Here is a 22,093-nt window from a genome sequence, read left to right as displayed (position 1 = left end):
ATTCAATGCTTTGAAAACAGTCAACTATTATAGATCAGTAAAGTCAAATTTGTTATTTACAGAATAATATACAACATCTAAACGTTTAATAAATTTATGGAGCGTATAGAGGGAGGCCAGTGTAAATTAAACCCATGTGAAAAGGTGATAAAACCATGAATACAAACATCAGAAGCAGTAGTAGAGGTGGAAGCAAATTATTAAACAATGAGATGAGCAAGTTCAGTTCTGGACTTTTAAAACCTAAGCTATCCATACAGAGAAAAACAACTCAGAAAACTTTGCAACCCACCCAGGATAAAAAAAATGGAATATTAAGAGTGTGTTAGGACTGGAAGAGATAAAACGAATTCAAGTAGATATAGTTATGGACTGAATAGGAGCTGAAAATGTGTTGCTGGAAAAGCGCAGGTCAGGCAGCATTCAAGGAAGAGACTGAATATGGGCCCACACTTGGCAAACGGTACTCAACTTTAGGAAAGTTGAATAAATACACACGGGCAGGGCTAATACTAAGAAAAATGGCACTACAGGGTCACAAATCTGAAACTGATGAGAAAGACACCAAGATATTACAGTTCGTAACTCTTTAAAAGGTTCATGACCAATGCTTTAAAGATACTTGTGAACTACATAGTGTTCTAGACTGCATCCATTTGATTAAAATAGTACAAAAGAAAATTCGTCATGAATTAAGATGGTGCTCTTATTTTGAATCAACAAAAATGTGTATTCGTATAATATTCAATAAATCAGTCAGTTTGCCTAGAGGACCACAGAAAAATTACATTTAAATTCAGAAGAAGGTTTCTCATTAAGACTTTTAGTGCAAGACTAATTCATTCTCTCCTCTCGCAACAACTAAAGACAAAAAAAGACGATGCTCAAATATTTCCATCATTATACTTACATTGATGCAGCATGCATGCTTGATACCCCCAAGTCAAGACTCAGCCTTACTGAAGTGTCTTTTACAGTTGATGCAATTGTATTGTGATCATTATCCAACTGATCTAAAAAGTTCCTAGCATGTAAGTCTGGCCTTAGGGTAAGAGTGAAGTCTGCTGTTACATTACAGTCATCCTCATCCTCCTCCTCTTCCTAAAAAACAAAAACAAAAACAAAGAAAGCTGCAAGCCTGCACCGTATGATCAATGTCCATGAATAAAATACTGTTAAATTCACATTAAATTTCTAAAGATTTAGGTCAGTTACATAACACATTTATTTCATGACTAAGATAATAACAAGGATAGCAATAAGCCACAAGATCAATAATAAGCCACAAGATCAATCTTTTTGCTACATTGCTCCTGTAATGATGAGCAATATATGATAATAATCAATGAGCTCCTGTAAATAACAATGCAAGTTAATTGGTCAAAAAGCAAGTGAGCAGCAACTTCCTTTTAACAACAACTTCTACAATAAAATGAATGTGTTCTTTTGTTCAGCTGGGCAGTGGGTGATGGTGGAGAGGTGGGAAAGAAAGAACAAACATGGAATAACTTTTATTCCCAAGATTTCAGAAACCAAATTCCAATTCTTGCAGTTTGGTAGTCTGCCTGAAAGAAATGAATTAGAAATGATGGATTCAAGATCACATCAACCACTAAGAAATGCCAAAACAAAAGCATTTAATTGACAGAACAAGTGTTCGACACATTTGGAACCATGAGTAAGCATCACATGGAATAACAGCTACTACTGGATTTATGTTCTTTTGTTTGGAAACACCGGTCAGTTGAGGTTCTGACTTCAGCCTCAAGTAACACATGTGCTGTTCCCCATAAACTATTACAGATGTCGAGGCCTAGAATAGAAGAAATTTCTGGCAAAAGCACACATCCCAGTCATCTTTGTTGTATTATGTATACCAGACATGAAAGCACTACTGTGAATAATCTGTTTCTCATTTAGCATTACACCATACTGCATTTACAGTTTATTAACAATCTCCAATTCAACTACTAGCTACACCAACTAGCAGTATTTCTAAACAACAATTTAATAGCAAGCATGTGATTTATTTTCATAACTTGGTATATAATTGTTTCTTCAAACACTTTTAAACTGAACTTTAATAGATATTATAGAACTAACAATAAAATGTTCAATGAGATTTCATAAACTGCCATTCAACCAAAAGTAGCTTGAAATATCAGAAATACAAATGAAACCTTACTTTTACTTCTTCAAAGAAGTGAGCCGTTTCACCTTCAATGATTGGCTGTAATGTCTGGCCACGGCGTTTGGTTGATGGAGAACCCTGGAAGAAATTAGTGAAAAAGATCATTGTTATCCTGCCTTTTTGAAGGCTCAATAGTAAGAATGGGCCTAGTGGCAGTTGTCTCCTTATCATTTTGAGATTATAATTCAGAAAACTGATTCCACTTGACTTTGATAACATCTCCAAAACTTAATGAATCATGTGTTCAGAAATTTTATGTTATGAAGCTGTAAGTAAAGGTGACAAGAATTCAAACTGCTTTTATTCTTGCAGATCTCCAATTAATACAAAATGTCAGGTTACCAATTCCAGAGGAAAATTGATTCACAAGACATTGAGAAAAGCTGATCTAAGAGAACTGGCCACTACCTTTCCATTGTTGCAACAGTTTTAAAAACATAAAGATCGCCTCTGATTGTTGACTTAGGTCATCTCCCATAGCCACTTCGGCACCTCTTCAAAATAAAAACCCAGAAAAAAATAACCTTTTTAAATGGCAGCATAGTCACCCTGTGTAACACATAAGGATTGGAGGAATAGAGACAGGGTATCTTTCAGTCACTGCTGGAAAGTTATCACTGAAAATAGAGATAATTATTGTGCTTGTACTACTGTATTACACAATTTTCTTAATTCCTTGTCTAGGTGACCTATTCCATTTCAAAATTTATGACTGCAACATGTGTTGCTTGGTCTTCTGGATATGAATGCAGGGAATTTCTGGACTTGTTTGAAACACATTGCGCTACACATCCAATCTAGTTTTATTGGCTTTATACGCTGCTGCTGATCTTGTTTAGGAGTAAAACAAATGTTCCTTTCTCAGCTAACATTCTTGATTCCTTTACAATAATAGCTTGCTATTTATTTTTCTAGTCTTTACTGTCTTTTCTTCTGGACAACTGATTATTGGTTTAATTGAGATGGTGTATGGAAACCTTCAGTTTTAAAAGGCTTTTATATAACATATCCCTTTCACTCCAAGTGAAACTAAACTTCTGAGAAAAAGAGTCAAGTCTTTGCTGATGTTAGTTGTTTGAGAATAAAAGGGCAAGAAAAAGAACGAATTGGAGGTGACGGATTTCAATCTGTATTGCGTTGCAGAACATAGACAAAATTCCTTGTGCTCAGGAGAAGCAAGCAGAGCTCTATAAAAGGTCAGTTGCAGTTCAACAGTGAGCAAATCCCTGGAGCACTTCATGAAGCAATGTGCAAACAGGTTAAAAGTGACTGATACCTAAAAGCAGTGCAAATAGCTTAAGCATTCTAAAGAGTGGAGCTTTTGAATCAGGAGACAGGGAAACCAGTGTTGTTGATTGCTTAGTAGAAAAGCAACTCAAAAAAATGCCATCAGCACCGATCCAAGGTGGACAGACTTTGCAGTCAGTATTAACCACAGCTGGGGACCTCCACAGAATAAATCCATCAGTTAAAGCAATGTGAGGGCCAAATCCAATGAAGTAATGAAGGATTCCATTTCCTGGATGTAGACTTTAAAAGACGGAGACAACAAATGCTGCTACATCTGTTCTGGGGCAATACTGAAAACTTGAGAATAATAGTTTTATCATATCAATTATTTCGGATGAGGTATTAAATTTGTTTCTGGGATGTGAATGTTGCTGGCTAGACCAGCATTTATTCACTCCACCCAACTCAAGCAAATTGACCTGAAGATGGTGACAAGCCACCTTCACGAACCACTAAAATCCAGTTGCATGTACATCCACAGAGCTGTTATGGAGAGTTCTAAGAGTTTGAAGCAGCAACAGTGAAGTAACAGCAAGATAGTTCCAAGTTAGGATGGTTTATGACTTGGAGAAGAACTTGCAACTGGTGGTAATTCCTTGCATTTTTTGCTCACATATTTCAAGGTGGTAGTCGTCATGGATTTAAAAGATGCCAAAGGAGCTTTGTTGCAATGCACTTTTAGATGGTGTGCACAAATACTAAGGTGTGGTGGCAGTGACAGGACTGGTGTTAAGGTGGTAAGTGAGTGCCAATCATGCAGGCTGCTTTACCATGGATGGTGTTGAGTTTCATGAGATCTGCTGGAGCTATTATGAGGAGAGCACTTTATTGTTCTGTGGATGGTGAACAGACATTGGGAGACATGTGGTCAGTTACAAGTTTCCAAAATTTCCAGTCTGTAATTTGGGTCTTATAGCCAGTGTTTATATGGCTAGTCCAGTTCAGTTCCTGGTCAAATGGTAATTCCCCACCCCACCTACCCTGGATTATAGGTAGTAGGGAATTCAGCAATGGCATTATCACTGAATTTCAAGGAAAAAAATTATTACATTCTCTCTTATTTGAGGAACCTCGCCTGGCATTTGTGGGGTATAAAATGTTATTGACCTGGATGTTGTCTCGATCTTGCTGCATCTGGACAATGTTCAGTGTTGCTTGCTAAAGTAGCCAATGTTCCCTGATGAATGCACACTTTCCACATCAGACCTTGATATAGGAAAGAACATTTATGAAGTAGTTGGTCAGGAGTAAAATATTTGCCTGAAGAACTCCTGCAGTAATGTCCTGGATGATTGACCTCCAACCAGCATAACCATCTTACTTAGTGCTAAGTAGGATTGCACACAGCAGAGAATTTTGCCCAAATTGCACAACTTCCTGATATTAGACTTGATTAAATGTTGCCTTGATATCAAGGAAACTTGACAAAGTATGCTATCAAGGAGCCCTAGCAACTTCTACGTTCCTATTGAAGTGCAACTTGCCTGGTAATGCATACTTAGTTTTATCTTGATTTTGAATTTGAATGTTACAGTAACTGTGTTAAAAAGTGAAGTCTGGCAAATTAAATCCTGCTGCCAGGATTGTTTGGAGATTTCTTTCTTTTAAAGGTTAATGGTCTCCATGGGAATCATAACAGACCAGATGGCTAACAAGTTCTTGCACTTATACCGTATCCTAGATTTGCCAGGGAGAAAAGGAAGGATTGAGGGGAAAGCAAAAAAGAAATGGGTGTTTGTCTTCATAGATATAGCATCTATAGGGCAGACTACTGAAATCTCTTAAGGTATTCGATTTACGAAGAGCTGAGAAGAAAAAAAACCTGATCCATTAAAAGTTTAAAGCCTTTGGCTCAGTCTGACTTGAAATCCTGAACAATTTTTACTCAACATTTGCAAGAGAAGGGGCCTGAACCACTGAAAAACTATCGACTTGCAAGTGCACCCTTCGGATTTACAACAATTGAATGTTCCAGTGCCTAGATTCCCAAGGTGCAAAGAAGAAACTCATGTGTAAAGCTGTAAGTACAAACAAAGCAGACAAATTTCTGCATCAATACTGGCCACTGAAAAGAAAAGTAATCCTATTCCTTTCCATTCATCTAAAACAAATTGGACATCCAATCATTTGCACTTTCAATAGTTCACATTTAATACAGACGCTTAACTGTGCTTATTGCTGAAGCCAGTTGTAAGGTAAATATGTTTGATGTCAGAAGAATCAATTATAAAGGAATATTTCAGTCACAAAGCAGTTGCCCATGACCACACTTTTGAAGACATCATGAGCTAGTGGCACTCCCTCATTTACAAGAATATTAGCAAAATAATATTGCACTGAACAATGCCAAATGTGTAATAAAGCTGCCTTTGCTTCCTCAAAGACTGATGTATAACTGTGAAGCTAATCAAATTTGCAATTCTGTACCGTGTCAAGCAACCACAAAAAAACTGTATTTGCAGACTACAATCTGCTGACAATCAGCTTTCCTTTCTAACCAGAGTGAGATAATCTTGTGACAGAGACACAGTTGAAACAAAAAGTACGAGAATACTACTACCAAATTTGGAATGAGTTCAAAAACAAAGCCTGTAATGTTGCCATTATCAGTTTGAGAAAGCCCTAGGACACTAGAAGCAAATCCTGTAACTGGCTGTGCGATTGACTGTTGGGCTGAAAAGGACTTGGACTTATTCATCTTCCTTTGCAATACTAGCTCTACCTCACATCCAACACATTCCATCCTTCCAGTGCATGTTAACATCAATCTGGATCAATCTGAAATGGTGCAAGGTCTTACAGCAGGGACAGATTTTTAATTGGAACTCATCTGGGTCTGTATGGAGGTCAGATGATCTAACAACATTGAGGCAGTGCACTGGAAAGATGGAATGTGTTGGATGTGAGGTAGAGCTAGTATTGCAAAGAAAAATGCATAAGTCCAAGTTCTTTTCAGCCCAACAGTCAGTCGCACAGCCAGTTATAGGATTTGCTTCAATCTCCTACCAGATGCCAAACTGACCTTCAGATTGTATAATCCCACCATGATGAACAGACTGGCTACCTCCAAATCCACTATCACTTATGGCTTTCATTATCTTGGTCCATCTACTGCCAAAACTATCACTCACGCATTTGCTACCTCTACACAAGATCACTCCATTATTGTCCTCACATGTGGTCCCACCTCTTGCACTGTGAACTTCAATACACCCAAATTTCTAGCTACCTAGCTCATCAGTCACCATATCCCAGTGACCCATCACCCTTGAACTCAAGCATCACTCTGTCTCGAGCACTGAACATATTCATATTAAGGTTTTCATTTTTGCAAACAAATCCATGGTAAAACCTCTTTCCATCCCTCCTTGCGACCCCCTCCATCTTTACATCTCCAAGCTTGGTAATCCTGCAACTGTGGTCTGCTGTCCACTGCTTTCGTCCCAGCACTGACAACCATGCCTCCATTGTCTATACCTCAATCTCTGGAAGTCCTTTCTTGCCTCATTTACATCCTTTAAGACATTTTAAAAGTCTACTTCTTTGAACATGTATTTGGTCACTTGTGTTAAAGTCTTCTTCTCTGGCTCATCTGTCAAATTTTGTTTGACTACCCAGCAATGATGTGCCAGGAGATATATTATTGTGTTAAAGGAACTGTATAAAATACAAAATGTTGTTAATTTGATTACTTTGTGGGAGCTTCACACTTACAATAACTGGTGTTGCACTTGCTTTGGCCAACATCTGTTTCACAAGGCGATATCGATCATATAATGGTTTCACTAGCTGCTTTTCTTCCCTTGTTACCTGGAAAATTAGTCAGGTTTCATTAATTATGGAGTGCTAAGCAGGATAGCAAACTGGACATTAATTATCCTGTAAGAGAAACATTTATGACAGAACTGCTTTTATAAATAGTTCTATTGTCTCAATGTCTGCATCAAAAAAATTAATGCATGGAATAATGAGTTATTACATTGATGTTACAGTTTAAAAAAAACACAAAATTTGTTTTATGTTTTTTTTCCCATTTACCTGTAACTTTAGACTGTTACTTGCTATCAATAATTCCTGATTTTGACTTCAGAAAATATTTACAAACCATTCTACCTTCACTTTGGGAATCTGTGATGCTTCCAGGATCACTTTTTTTTAAAAAAAAGTGAGGACTGACTTCCGAAGTTTTTAATTGTAATTTGTCAGTATTAGTCAATGTTAAGATGCTTCCTCTTCCACTCTTCAAAGGTAATAATTGTACATCACACAAAATTCTGAGTTATTTTTGATGGATTAACAGATTAAAAATACAGATACTTGCCACACATGAACAAACATCAATATGAACACTCATTAGTGGGTTTGCACTCTCCCATCAGCTCTATCAAATTTTACTTAACCACAACAAATTCACTCCTTACTCGATAAAATACTTTTTTTTTATCTTTAAGTGTATAAAATAATTAATGTAACGCTTACCATTTAAGTTTAGATTTCAAACAAGTCAATAATTATGCTTGATCAGTAATTTCTAAAAACAGATAAAAGTAAATATACCGGATGTCCATGAATACTCTCAAAGTATAACAAGCTCTTCTGAAGGGCTATCTTCTCTGCTGTTAAATGATTTTGACGCATTTCCTGTGAATTATATGGATTAATTCCAAATGTAAGTGAAATAACATTGGCAACATACAATATTCCTATTTATAACAGGTAGATTTGCAAAGACGAAATCTCTCATTTCCCCCACCATGGCTATTAGACAGTCTACAGCAGTTTGGTGTAGGACTTGGCTATCTTGTCAGTAGCGATGCTATTGAGACATTCTTGGTAATGGACCTAAAGTACTCCTCTCAGAATAGATCTCAGACCTTTGCCACTTTCAGTGCTTCTTCCAAGTGATGTATAAAATGTACTGATTCTGCAGCTGAGGGGTGCAGTGGGTAATAATTAGCAGGAAATTTTCTTGCCATGTTTGACTTGATACATGAGACTTCATGAGGTCCAAGGTAATGTTAAGCAACTTCAAGGCAATTCTCTTACGTTTATGTATCACTATGCCATCAACTCTGGTAGGTTTGTCCTGCCAATGGGTCAAGACATACCCAGGGATGGCACAGCTCACTTCTTTCTCACCAAACCAAACTTATATCTATAGAACAGCTTTCCCAGTCTTGGCGTAAGCCTCCAAGAGTTACTAAGGTAGATTAACGGGATTGTGTTTGTGCCAAAGTCAATGACTTTATAGCAGTTCTATATAATAGAGTGGCCTTTTCAAGGATCAAATAATTCAATCATGTGTCTAGGTCTAGAGTGACGCTTGGGCCAGACCAACTAAATGACAAATTTCCTTCCACTCAAGAATGAGATGGACATTTACACCAGTTAGCAACAGTTTCATGATCAATATGATAATAATGATGATGATCTTTTTATTTCAGATTTTAATTCCAGATTTATTAACTGAATGTAAATTCAGTCAGCTGCCTTGATCAGATTTGCACCAGTGGCTTTGGCCTTGGGCTCTGAAGTACTTGTCACATGTTATTACCATAATGCCACCTCTGCTATCTAGACAGTACCTTAATATCTTCAGGCCAGTCTTCCTCGGCTCGTTTTTCTTTAAGTCTTTTTAAGATAGTTTCCAGTGTTGCTTCCTTAGATGGCTTCTTTTCTTTCTCTAATGTTTCTTTCGATTCATCTCTTTGTTCATGTTCCAAACAGGAGCCAAAGCTCTTTGGAAGAGTATTGCTCCGTGGTCGTATTACAGGTAGAACCTCCAAATCATTTTCTGAAGTTTTATATTTTACCTCTGCAATGGAAGTAGAAACAAAAATACATTGCTCAAGTGGATGTTTATATACGCAGCTATTATTCAAATTGCATCAAGTTCACTAAGAATTTTCAATTTGATTAATTAAAACACAACTTTAATCAAATAATTAATTTCATGGAAGAGATAGGGATTGCAATCCTAGTAGGTAATCAAGATTCTTCTTCTTACATCATTAGCTTAATTATTTTGTATTGTAAATGTGACCATATTGATTTGATAAAATTTTAGACTTTGAATAATAAATGCAACTTTGTCCAAAGTGGCTCTCACAGCAAGATGAATTGTACATTAAATTTACAAAGGTGAAAACAGAGTTAGAAATAACAGCTATTTCAATGAAAGTGGGACAGGATAGCAAGAGAGAAACAAAAAAAAGAGGATAAGTGGACAAGTCATATAAATGCTACATATATAGAATACAACTTATATCGAGGCTGGTAGGACAAAGAAAATGGCCATTCAGAATGGAAGCTTCAAAACATGGCAGGAAAACAATGCATGAATATTTTCTGGAGGAATGGCTGCTGGATGTTTAAGATAAGGGAAAGACAAAGAAATTAATAATTGAAGGCTAAGTGAGAAGAAAAATAGTATATAGGTCTTTCATACATAATCATAGATGAAGATGGTATGAGAAGTTTTACCAATTATCACTTTTTTCTATTCATGTTACTGTTACAATGCTTTAAGTTCCCTATTTGTTTCAGAGCCCCTCAGCACAAGAATCCAATTGCATTTACACATCCATAAGTATGCTATTTCACCAAATTACATGCTCTCAGTTCTCCAGATGACAAAATTAATGGGTCTTTAACACCTCCAGTCCCTCTACTTAATGTTTACATTCAGACCATGACCTTCAATGTCCATACCTGATTTTCTCCTTTTCACCCCCATCTGAATCTCTGAACTCCGATTCAACCATCTCCTACATTACACCATCAGCTCAATTGCCCTAACACATCCACAATGTATTATTAAGAAACAAACAGCAGGACATTTAAAGTCATATAGCATGGAAACAGACCCTACATTCCAACCAGTCCAAGCCGACAATGTTCCCAAAATAAATTAGTCCCACTTGCCTGTGTATGAACCCTACCCCTCCAAACCGTTTATTCATTTACCTGTCCAAATGTCATTGAAATTTTTTAAACTGTACCTGCATCAATTACTTCCTCTGGCAGTTCATTGCACAACAAACCACCGTGTAAAAAGGTTGCCCCTCACATCCTTCTTAAACTTTTCTCCTCTCACCTTAATAATATGCTTCTTAGGTTTGAATCCCACCTCCTAGCAGGGATCCTTGCTTTTCACATGATCTAAGCCCCTCATGATTTTATAAATAAAAGGTCATCCTTTAACCTCCTAAGTTCCAGTGGAAAAAGAGCCAGACTGTCCTTTCATTCAAATCCTCCATTCCCAGCAATATCCTGGCAAGTCTTTTCTGAATCTTCTCCAGCTGAATAATATTGTTCCTAGAGCAGGGCGACCAGAACTGCACACAATACTCCAGCAGAGGCCTCACCAATGTCTGGTAGAACCTCAACATGTCCCAATCCTTATATTCAAAAGTCTGAGAAAAGAAGGCAAGCCTCCTAAACGCCTTCTTAACGACCCTGTCTACCTGTGATGCAAATTTCAAAGAATTATATACCTAAACCCCTAGGTCTCTGTTCTATCCATGGCCATACCATTAATTGTATAAACCTTGCCCTTGGTTCGTTTTACCAAAATGCAATACCTCACATTTATCCAAATTAAATTCCATTTGCCACTCCTCTCTTCGTAATCTTAGATAACCTTCTTCGCTGTACATATAACCACCAACTTTGGTGTCATCCACAAACTTACTAAATGTGTCTTCTATATTCATTTCTACTTCGAAAAGCTTAACACAAAGAGAGTCAACATAGCTTTGTGGAAAGAAAATTATGTTTGACAAATCAATTACAGTTCTTGGAGGATTAAAGCAGCACAATTGATAAACGGAACTATTAGATATGATGTATTTGGTTTTCCAGAAGACATTCAATAAGATATTGCATAAAACATTACTGCATAAGAAAGCAATCAGCATGGATTGAAAATTAATCAACATACAGAGAATTGGGATTACTGGACCTTTTACAAGTTGGAAACATGCAACTAGTAAACTGCCGCAAAGAACAGTCCTCGGGCTTCAATTACTATCTATACCTACGATTTGGAAGAGGAGATACAGTGTAATGTATCCAAATTTGCTGACAATACTAAAATAGGTGAAAAGGCACACGATGATGACATAACGAATCTGCAAGAGGACATGGACAGGTAAAGCAAATGGACAAAAAGTTAGCAGATAGAGTTCAATGTAGCAAAATGCAACAGGACAGCAAAGTAGCTCAGTGGTTTGGATAGCACATCTGGCTCGCAGTGCCAGGGACCCAAGTTCAATGCCAGCCTCGCATGATTGTGTGGAGTTTGCACATTCTCCCGTGTCCGCATGAGTTTCCTCCCACAATCCAAAGATGTGCAGGCTAGTTGAATTGCCCATCATGTTCAGGGATGTGTAGGTTAGGTGCATTAGTCAGGGCTAAATGTAGAGGAAGAGGGTAGCGGAACAGGTCTGGGTGGGTTACTCTTCAGAGGGTCGGTGTGGACTTATTGGGCCAAATGGCCTGTTTCCACACTGTAGGAATTCTATTCTGTTACTCACTTTGAGGAGAAAGTCTGCTTTTTTATTCTATTACTTAAATAGAGACTCCAAAAAAGTGCAACACAGAGGGATCTGGGTATTATTCTGCATGAAAGGCAAAAAGTTAAAAGTTAGAGTGTAGATACAGCAAGTAATTAAGGCAGCAAATGGAATTTTCATATTTATTGCTAAGGGCTTGGAGTTTAAAAATAGGAAAGCCTTGTAGCAGGTGTGTAGGATGTAAGGTGAGGCTGTACCTGGAGTACTATGTACAGTTTTGGTTCATGTGTTTTAAAAAAGTTGAAAGTAAAACTAAGATTGTTCTGTTCATGTTATTGGATTGAACTACTTAGCGACAGCATTTTTCTGCCATCAGTAAAAATTTTATCCTTTAAATTATAATTCTCCAATCACTAGCTGAAAGTATAAGTTCAATAACAGCAAAAGGACAGTTATTTCTGATAGCAGTATATTTTAAGCACTGTTGTCAGTGTTGAGGCATCAATTTACAAGTCAGTGTTAAAGATCACAATTTTATCATCTGTATTTTTGGCTATGGACTGAAATGGGAAAAGGGCTGTTTTAAAACCAAGGAATTGTTGCAATTTATTAAAAAAAGTTTACTCTGGACTTCAGTAACTCGTGTTTACTCTGCTTTTTTGTTCAAAGTGGGAAAGACTGTTTGGTGATATGTTGGCACCAAGGATGCGTACGGAGTAAGATTTGGTGACAGCAGATTGCAGGTTGCTGATTGGTTGACGACAAGATATGGATGACAAAAGCCATCTGCCTGACAACAACGAGCTGATTGGCTCCTAGATGTCTGAACAGCTCAAGAGTGTGCATGATATTAGCAGAAGCCTTTGGGCTGCTGCAAACAACAGATGGTGTACCTTCTTCTCCAGTAAAATATTTAAAGCAGAAGAAAGGCAGGTTGTTTTCCCCTTACCAGTTGCTATAATCTATGCCTTTAATCAATAACTAAGAGACTTTGTAGTTAGTGCAAAATAGCCTGTGTCTCCTCAAAGAAGTAAAGACAGCCTGAAGAGGAAAGAATAAAGAACAGAAATTCTCAGCAACCAAAAGATTATATCAGAAAACTTGGTGGGCTGGGGACCTTTAAGAGAGAGCAGATAAAAGTCAACCAAATTGCTGCTGCTCTGGAGGCACATATAAGAAAGATAGGTAAGGGTGACAATTTTCCTTCCCTAAAAGACATTAGTGAACCAGATGGACATATTTTTTGCAAAAATGGACAGTGGCTAGTTTTAATTCCAGATGTTTTTAAATTTTAAAAAGTCACAATTTCACAAAAATGGACTTCCCTTCAATTTCCAGCTTGCATATTATAATAGTAATATTAACTTGCAAAGTAGCAAATACATACAAATGTTATACATTACAAAATTTAAATTGGACCGGTACCTTTTAACTGCTTGCGTAACTTGACCAGTTCATTCATCCATTTCAAAACCTTTGGATTTGCTACTTTGTCACTGTGGGATGGCTGTTAATATAACGAAAAAACCCTTTTAAATGATAGATGCATCTAAGTATGAATTTTCCAAAATAACCAGTACTCAAAAGTTTAAGTTGCAAACTCATTATTTTGCCATTTAAATAGCATCATCACATTGACAAACTTTTCCTTCTATTACGAGAAATGTGGAAAGGAGGAGGAATGCTACCTTATCAGAGGTGTTAGCTTTACTTTTCCAGGACTAAACACTTTACTTGGATCTCCACCATCTACAGTACTCACCTTCTCCTCAGTTTTGGAATTCAATTCCACAAATGTAGCCAAGATGCTAGAAAAGCACTTTTCAACCAATGGTGGGATAAAAGGCATGTGAACATACCATAGTCCAGAGTCAGAGAATCTTAAATGGGGTTCTGAGAGTTTGTTGGCTAAAAGGACAGTGCAGATGTAGGGTGCGTGTCAAGATGATGTGCTAAATCAATTACTAAATTTAAAGTTATTAAATCTTCATTGATCAGACTTTTAAAAACAAGTCTATAATGGAAAGAGAAAAAGTGACAAATAAGTTGTCCAAAATTAATTTGAATCTTTGGAGTTACATCACACCCAATGAAGATGTAGTGTCTATTGAGATCTGAACAGAGACAATTGCAAAGTATAAACTACTCATTCCTAACTCAAGATGCAGGATGGATCATTTAAAAGTTTGTTGCTGTAACATTAATCACCTCTGCAATCACAACAAAGAGGAAGCTGACCAGACATTAGCTGGTCAACTGTTTGAGAATATATAACCAACAATACAGCAAATGGTGAATGAAAAAGCCCTAGGGAAAATCGATGTACAGAGAAATCTGGGTGTCAGATGTACTCTGAAGGTGGCAACACAGGTTGATAAGTAGTCAAGGAGGAATATGGCATGCTTTCCTTAACGAGATGGGATATTGAGTACAAGAGTTGGCAGGTCATGTTACAGTTGTACAGGACTTTGGCTCGGCCATATTTGGAATACTGCATACAGTTCTGGTCGCCACATTACCAAAATGAATGCTTTTGAGAGGATGCAGAGGAGGTTCACCAGGATGTTGCCGGGTATGGAAGATGTTGGTTATGAAGAGAGGTTAAGAAGATTAGGGGAATATTCCTGATGAAGCTTATGCTCGAAATGAGATTCTCCTGCTCCCCAGATACTGCCTGACAAGCTGTGCTTTTCCAGCACCACACTCTTCGACTCTGATCTCTAGCATCTGCAGCCCTTGTTTTCTCCTAGATTAGGATTATTTTCATTAGAAAGACAGCGATTGAGGGGGGATCCTGATTGAGGTCTACAAAATCATGGATAGCAAGAAGCTTCATCCCCCACAGTGGGGGACTCAATTACTAGAGGTCACAAGTTCAAGTGAAGGGATAAGTTTCAGGGAGGTATACATGGAAAGTTCTTTATACAGAAGGTAATGGGTGCCTGCAACGCATTGCCAGTGGAGGTGGTAGAAGTGGGCACGATAGTATCATTTAAGATGTATCTGGGCAGATACACGAATGGGCAGAGAGCAGTGGGATACAGATCCTTGGAAAATAGGTGACAGGTTTAGATAGAGGACCTGAATCAGTGCAGGTTTGGAGGGCCATAAGGCCTGTTCCTGTGCTGCAATTTTCTTTTTCTTTAACATGGAGAGGGGAAAGTTTGGAAGAGATCAGACACATTTTATCAGCTGGAGGGAGGATGAAGCTACTCTCCCACCCTCTACAATATTCTATCCAAGTTCTGAACTCTTGCTGAATATAAAAGATCTACAACAGACATATTTTCTACTAGCATGTTAGATTTTCTGCAGTGATACCAGGAGAACAGGGAATATACAAACAATGACTGAAAAACAGCTGTAAGAACCAAATAATCTCTTTGCAATCTTCATTGATGTTATCTTCTTACCTCATTCTTTATTTAGTTTGCCAAGTTTAACATCCAATACCCTAAATTTTATTCTTTTCATATTTGAGAGAGTTAGTGTTTGCGAGTGTTACTGGGTAGGAGGATATATTCGCACGTTAGTATTTTTAACTCAATTGGATTTAGCACTAGAACAAATAACTTACAAGCTTAAGTCAAGATTACATGCCTGGGTTAATTCTAACAAATTGTATACAGTCAGGTATGTACTGAATGAATGACATCATATTCTTTTTAAAAACTCAAAAAAGCCTTGTGGTCAAACAAGGAGAGAGAGAAAGAAGGAAAAAAAAGTTTGTCCTGTCTTCATCTGATTATAACAAGAGGAATGATAGCATGGGTATTTAACAAAAATGAGAAATTCCCTTTTCAAAGGACATGTAGTGGTGGTGAGACTTCATGCCAACTAGCACAGGGTCTTTCAACAAATCAGGTTTACATAAGGTTAGGGAGGGGAGAGAAATCATAGGAATACTGAAATCACCATGCCTACTGGTGACAAACATACTGAAAGGTGTTTAAATGGTGAATTAGAAATCAGGAATTTTAGTAAGATGGCAATATTAAGTTTTCTGCCAAAAAGAAAATGGAGTCACAAACATAGGTTGGTATGGAGTAGAATGACAAGTTTACAATCAATGTGATTTGGCCTAAGCCTAAAGCTAGGCATGAGGTCAGAACGGTTAATTGGATGTCTACTGCTGCCATACAGGTGAAGAAATTGGGGTGGGATGGGTGTGTCAAAGAGACTACTAAGGAATTCTGGAAGTAATGGTGAAGGAACTGATAGGAGAGAGAGATTGCTACAAATGGTTTGGTGACAACTAAAAGAGCAACAATATAACAAAGCAAAGCGCAAAGGGAAAAGAAAATGTGAAAGACTGCTGTATCATCTACCATTGCATGAAGATTGAGGAGCACAAGGGGAAACTTGCAGAAATCATAGTCTGAAACTCAGTTGTGACCTGAGGCCACTTGGAAACAACAGGGGCAGCAATTTGTTTGGAGAGGAAAGACAGTCATGAATTTACTTAAGTAATATGCTGAAAAACTTAAAAGGAGTAGAGATCAACAACAATTTGTAATGACTTGGGAGTTAAAGTCTTATTTTGAGTAGATGTTGGCTATAGTTGTTTGGGAAAGCGAACAAAGGCCAGGGGAGAAAAAAGCATTGCCAATGTTAGCTAGCATGGAACTATTATGTGAAATCGTGTGATCACTAGTATTTTTGCACAGTCATAGATCGAGTCAGAGGGACAGCACGAAAGCAGACCCCTCGGTACAATTTGTCTATGCCGATCAGATATCCTAAACTAATCTAGTTCCATTTGCCAGGACTAGGCCATTATCCGTCTAAACCCTTCCCATTCATATACTAATCCAGGTACCTTTTAAAATGTTGTAATTGTACCAGTCTCTACCACTTCCTCTGGCAGCTCATTCCATACATGCATCAGCCTCTGTGAAAAAGTTGCCCCTTAGGTCTCTTATATCTTTCCCCTCTCATCCTAAATCTATACCCTCTTGTTCTGGACTCCTCCAACCCAGGGAAAAGACCTTGTCTATTTCCCTATCCATGCCCTCATGATTTTATAAAACTCTATAAAGGACACCTCTCAGCCTCCGACACTCCAGGGAAATCAGCTCCAGCCTATTCAGCCTCTCTCTATAGCTCAAACCCTCCAACCCTGGCAACATCCCTGTAAATCTTTTCTGAACCCTTTCAAGTTTAACAACAATATCCTTGTTATAGGACGGAGACCAAAATTGCACATAATATTCCAAAAGTGGTCAAACCAATGTCCTGTACAGCCACAAGATCTCCCAACTCTAATACTCAATGCTCTGACTAATAATGGACAGCATACCAAACACCTTCTTCACTATCCTATCGACCTGAGACTCTACTTTCAAAGAACTGTGAACCTGCATTCCAAGGTCTCTTGATTCAGCATCATTCCCCAGGACCTTAGCACTATAAAAGGTGTATAAATCCTGCCCTGATTTTCCAAAATGCAGCACCTCACATTTATCTAAATCCAACTCCATCTGCCATTCCTCAGCCCATCGGCTCAGTTGATCAAGGTCCCATTGTACTCTGAGGTAACCTCCTTCACTGTCCACTAAACCTCCAATTTTAGTGTCATCTGCACACATGATCACAACAGCAGGTGATCATCCTGAGCGAGACAAACACAGAAGGCATAGACAGGCTATTTTAACTCAAAAGAAAATATTTTGTTTTATTCTCAGATCCTCACGCATTAAACTGCATTGTTTCATTCCTCAATTACATTTCTTTGTAACTTTATTTCCATCTCTACAATTTGCTGTACTTCAGAAGGTTGTATCAGCAGCAAATGTTGACATACATACTCAGATCCTAAATTCAAATAATTTATACAGAACCAAAAGACAAGACCTAGTTCACACACGAGTTTACCATCTGTCACCTCTCACCAAAAAAGTGTGTTCGCTTTGTTCCTACACTTTCATATCTCCCAACCAATTACCAAAATCACTTGTGTCTCCAATTCTGTGCATTTGCAATATTGATCAATCTTGTGTGGAATCTCAGAAAATACCTCTTTTCTACTGTCCTACTCTTCACACTCTCCATCTAAATCTGAAAGGTAAAAACGATGACTGCAGATGCTGAAAACCAGATTCTGGATTAGAGTGGTGCTGGAAAAGCACAGCAGTTCAGGCAGCATCCGAGGAGCAGGAAAATCAATGTTTCGGGCAAAAGCCCTTCATCAGGAATATTATTAGGGAAAATCTATGCCTGACTTAATGGGTACTATTCCTGATGAAGGGCTTTTGCCCAAAATGTCGATTTTCCTGCTCCTCTGATGCTGCCTGAACTGCTGTGCTTTTCCAGCACTACTCTAATCCAGAATCTAAATCTGAAAGCAAGTCATTAATTATGGTACAATTTGCAATGACTTTGTACGAATGCAGGACACGGCAGTTTCAAACAAACATCAAGCAATTTGAGGAAATTGTGAACTGACATGTAAATCAAAATTGAACCAGATAAACATGGAGCAATGAAGTGAAGATACAGTCTAAGAAGCCTTCCATTGACAACCATCACAGAATGAGAAGATGAGTGACTGTTTGGGGAGTGGAGGTCGGAAAGGCAGCATTGAGTGGTTGCAACAGAAACGCTGACAGCAACTTATGTTCTCAAACAAATATGAAGCCTGAGCTTGCAAATGCAATTAGGACTCAGCAGGGCTACCAAATAAACATAAAACCTAGAAACAAGAGACTTATGGCTTTTCGGCATGAGGGGGGAGGGGGAGGGGTGCGTGTTGGTGTAAGAGGTATAACAAAAGAAATCCATGGCTTCCATTGTGTGAGAGGCAATGACCAAGACAACCCAATACTTTCTCAATACAAAACCAAGCTACTGAAAAATACTGACAACCTGGAATGACACAGAAAATGGTGAAAATGCTCAGCTGAAACAACAGTACATGTGGACAGAGAGCAAGGGAAAGAGTAAGAGAAACAGAAATAGAAATAGAGTGAACGTTTTCAGTCTGTTTCTCTGTAAATACTGCTATACCTGTTGATTTGCAAAATTTCCTGTTTATACTGATCTAGATGCTTCGTCTTATATTTGAGACACAAAGGGCCATTCTGAACGCAATCGAACAGATCGTGCAAGATGTACAAAAGTGAGCAATGAATTATGAGCCATAAAGGACCCAATGACCAGGCAGCAATAAGCCTCAAGACTGTAACATTATGAATATAACTGAGATTTCCATTTCTAATGTGATAATAGAGAGAAGCAGAGGAGTATTAGGGAAAATCTATGCCTGACTTAATGGGTACTGTCAGAAGAGGGATTACACTTTGTTAGGTCAGAGAGATGTACAGCACAGAAACAGACCCGTCAGTCCAACTTGTCCATGCCGACCAGATATCCCAACCCAATCTAGTCCCACCTGTCAGCACCTGGCCTATACCCCTCCAAACCCTTGCTATTCATATACTCATCCAGATGCTATTTAAATATTGCAATTGTACTGGCCTCCACCACTTCCTATGGCAGCCCATTCCACACACGCAAAACACTCAGTGTGAAAACATTGCCCCGTAGATAGGTCTCTTTTATATCTTTCTCCTCTCACCCTCAAACTATATCCTCTAGTTCTGGACTCCCCCACCCCAGGGAAAAGACTTTGTCTATTTACCTTATCCATGTCCCTCATGATTTTATAAACCTCTATAAGGTCACCCCTACGCCTCCAATGCTCCAGGGAAAACAGCCCTAGCCTATTCAATCTCTCCCTATAGCTCAAATCCTTGAACCCTGCCAACATCCTTGTAAATCTCTTTTGAACCCTTTCAAGTTTCACAACATCCTTCAGATAGGAAGGTGACCAGAATTGCATGCAATACTCAAAGGTGGCCTAACCAATGTCCTGTACAGCTGCACATGACCTCCCATCTCCTGGACTCAATAATCTGACCAAGAAAGGAAAGCATACCAAACACCTCCTTCACTATCCTATCTATCTGCAATTCTACTTTCAAGGAATTATGAACCTGCACTCCAAGGTCTCTTTGTTCAGCAACACTCCCCAGGACCTTACCATTAGATATAGAAGTCCTGCTAAGATTTGTTTTCCCAAAATACAGTAACTCGCATTTATCTGAATTAAACTCCATCTGCCACTTCTCAGCCCATTGGCCCATCTGATCAAGATCCCGTTGTAATTGGAGGTAACCTTCTTCACTGTCCACTACACCTCCAATTTTGGTGTCATCTGCAAACTTACTAACTATACCTCTTAAGCTCACATCCAAATCATTTATATAAATGATGAAAAGTAGAGAACCCAGCACCGATCCTTGTGGCACTCCACTGGTCACAGGCTTCCAGTCTGAAAAACAACCCTCCTCCACCACCACCCTCTTGTCTTCTATCTGAGCCAGTTCTGTACCCAAATTGTTAGTTCTCCCTGTATTCCATGAGATCTAACCTTGCTAACCAGTCTCCCATGAGGACCCTTGTCGAACACCTTACTGAAGTCCATATAGATGATGTCCACCACTCTGCCCTCATCAATCCGCTTTGTTACTTCTTCAAAAAACTCAATCAAGTTTGTGAAACATGATTTCCCATGCACAAAGCCATGTTGACTATCCCTAATCAGTCCTTGCCTTTCCAAATACATGTAAATTTTGTCTCTCAGGATTTCCTTCAACAACTTGCCCACCAGCGATGTCAAGCTCACTGGTCTATAGTTCCTGGCTTGTCCTTACCATCTTTCTTAAACAGTGGCACCACATTAGTCAACCTCCAGTCTTCTGGCACCTCAACTGTGACTAATGATGATACAAATATCTCAGCAAGAGGCCCAACAATCACTTCCCTAGCTGCCCACAGAGTTCTAGGGTACACCTGATCAGGTCCTGGGGATTTATCTACCTTTATGCATGTCAAGACATCCAGCACTTCTTCCGCTCTAATGTGGACATTTTTCAAGAGGTCATCATGTATTTCCCTACATTCTATGTCTCCATGTCCTTTTCCACAGCGAACACTGATGCAAAATACTTATTTAATATCTCCTCCATCTCCTGCTGCTCCACATAAAGGCCGCCTTGCTGATCTTTGATGGGCCCTATTCTCTCTCTCGTTATCCTTTTGTCCTTAACGTATTTGTAAAAACCCTTTGGATTCTCCTTAGCTTTGACAAGTAGAGTTATCTCATGTCCCTTTTTGCCTTCCTGATTTCCCTCAAGTATACTCCTACTGCCTTTATACCCTAAAGATTCACTCGATCTATCCTGTCTATACCTGACATATGCTTCCTTCTTTTCCTTAACCAAACCCTCAGTGTCTTTAGTCGTCCAGTATTCTCTATACCTACCAGCCTTTCCTTTCACCCTATCAGGAATATACTGTCTCTGGACTCTCGTTATCTCCTTTCTGAAGGCTTCCCATTTTCCAGCCTTCCCGTTGTCTGTGAACATCTGCCCCAATCAGCTTTTGAACATTCTTGCCTAATACCATCAAAATTATCCTTTCTCGAATTTAGAACTTTTAGACCTGATCCATCTTTTTCCATCACTATTAAAACTGTATTGACACAAATTCTCTAAGAAAGTTATTTTTCAATCACAAGCTCCAGTTGCACAGACAGGGTGCTATCATAACTGGCAAAATTGTTTAATACAGAAATAGCTGGGTTTTTGAAACATGTTTATCAGAAAGAACATGGTAGATCACTAATTGTTAGAAGGAAGTCTTCAGAACACAAAAATGTTTACGTTACATCTTATTGCATTACTCATTTTTTATGTTTACTGTGTCAGCCTATTTCTAAAGCCAAGTCAATTGAATTAAACCTCTCTTCAGTTCAGGGTGTAACAAACTACATCTGTGAACACTTAACAAAAAATTTGAAGTTGAATTTCCCAACATGCACAATCAAGTTCTCTAGTTTGAAGCACAGAGATATTTCCACTCATTCTATGAGATTTGTGAGCTTCGTTTCTCACAAAAATTCATAACAAACTGAAGAACTAGTTTGTGCAACATGAAACGCCAAGACTGTTGAAAGTAAAGTATTAGCAGCTCTTTTTCCATTATGGATTTCTTTGATGGAATAACAACCTCCTTGGACTTTTAAGTATTTAGG

The 22,093-nt window shown here is 38.4% G+C and overlaps 1 protein-coding gene across 3 annotated transcripts in view; it reads right to left on the bottom strand.

Annotated features, from left to right (window-relative positions):
- The window catches only part of LOC132823410 (protein FAM13B-like), a 104,309-nt gene that overhangs the window by 5,300 nt on the left and 76,916 nt on the right, over positions 1–22,093 (bottom strand). For 2 of the 3 annotated variants that reach the window (XM_060837219.1, XM_060837220.1), the window contains 6 exons: positions 13,423–13,504; positions 9,067–9,296; positions 8,039–8,122; positions 7,196–7,291; positions 2,186–2,269; positions 911–1,101 (listed from right to left, as the gene is read on the bottom strand). In XM_060837219.1, the coding sequence (XP_060693202.1) occupies positions 911–1,101; positions 2,186–2,269; positions 7,196–7,291; positions 8,039–8,122; positions 9,067–9,296; positions 13,423–13,504 (767 nt within the window). Of the gene's footprint in view, positions 1–910; positions 1,102–1,349; positions 1,566–2,185; positions 2,270–7,195; positions 7,292–8,038; positions 8,123–9,066; positions 9,297–13,422; positions 13,505–22,093 lie in introns of those variants that run through there. The other variant, XM_060837221.1, reaches the window with a different exon arrangement.

The sequence above is a fragment of the Hemiscyllium ocellatum genome, chromosome 16 (genome assembly GCF_020745735.1).
Source record: "Hemiscyllium ocellatum isolate sHemOce1 chromosome 16, sHemOce1.pat.X.cur, whole genome shotgun sequence".
Lineage (NCBI taxonomy): Eukaryota > Metazoa > Chordata > Chondrichthyes > Orectolobiformes > Hemiscylliidae > Hemiscyllium > Hemiscyllium ocellatum.
This window is presented reverse-complemented; position numbering and strand designations above follow the sequence as displayed.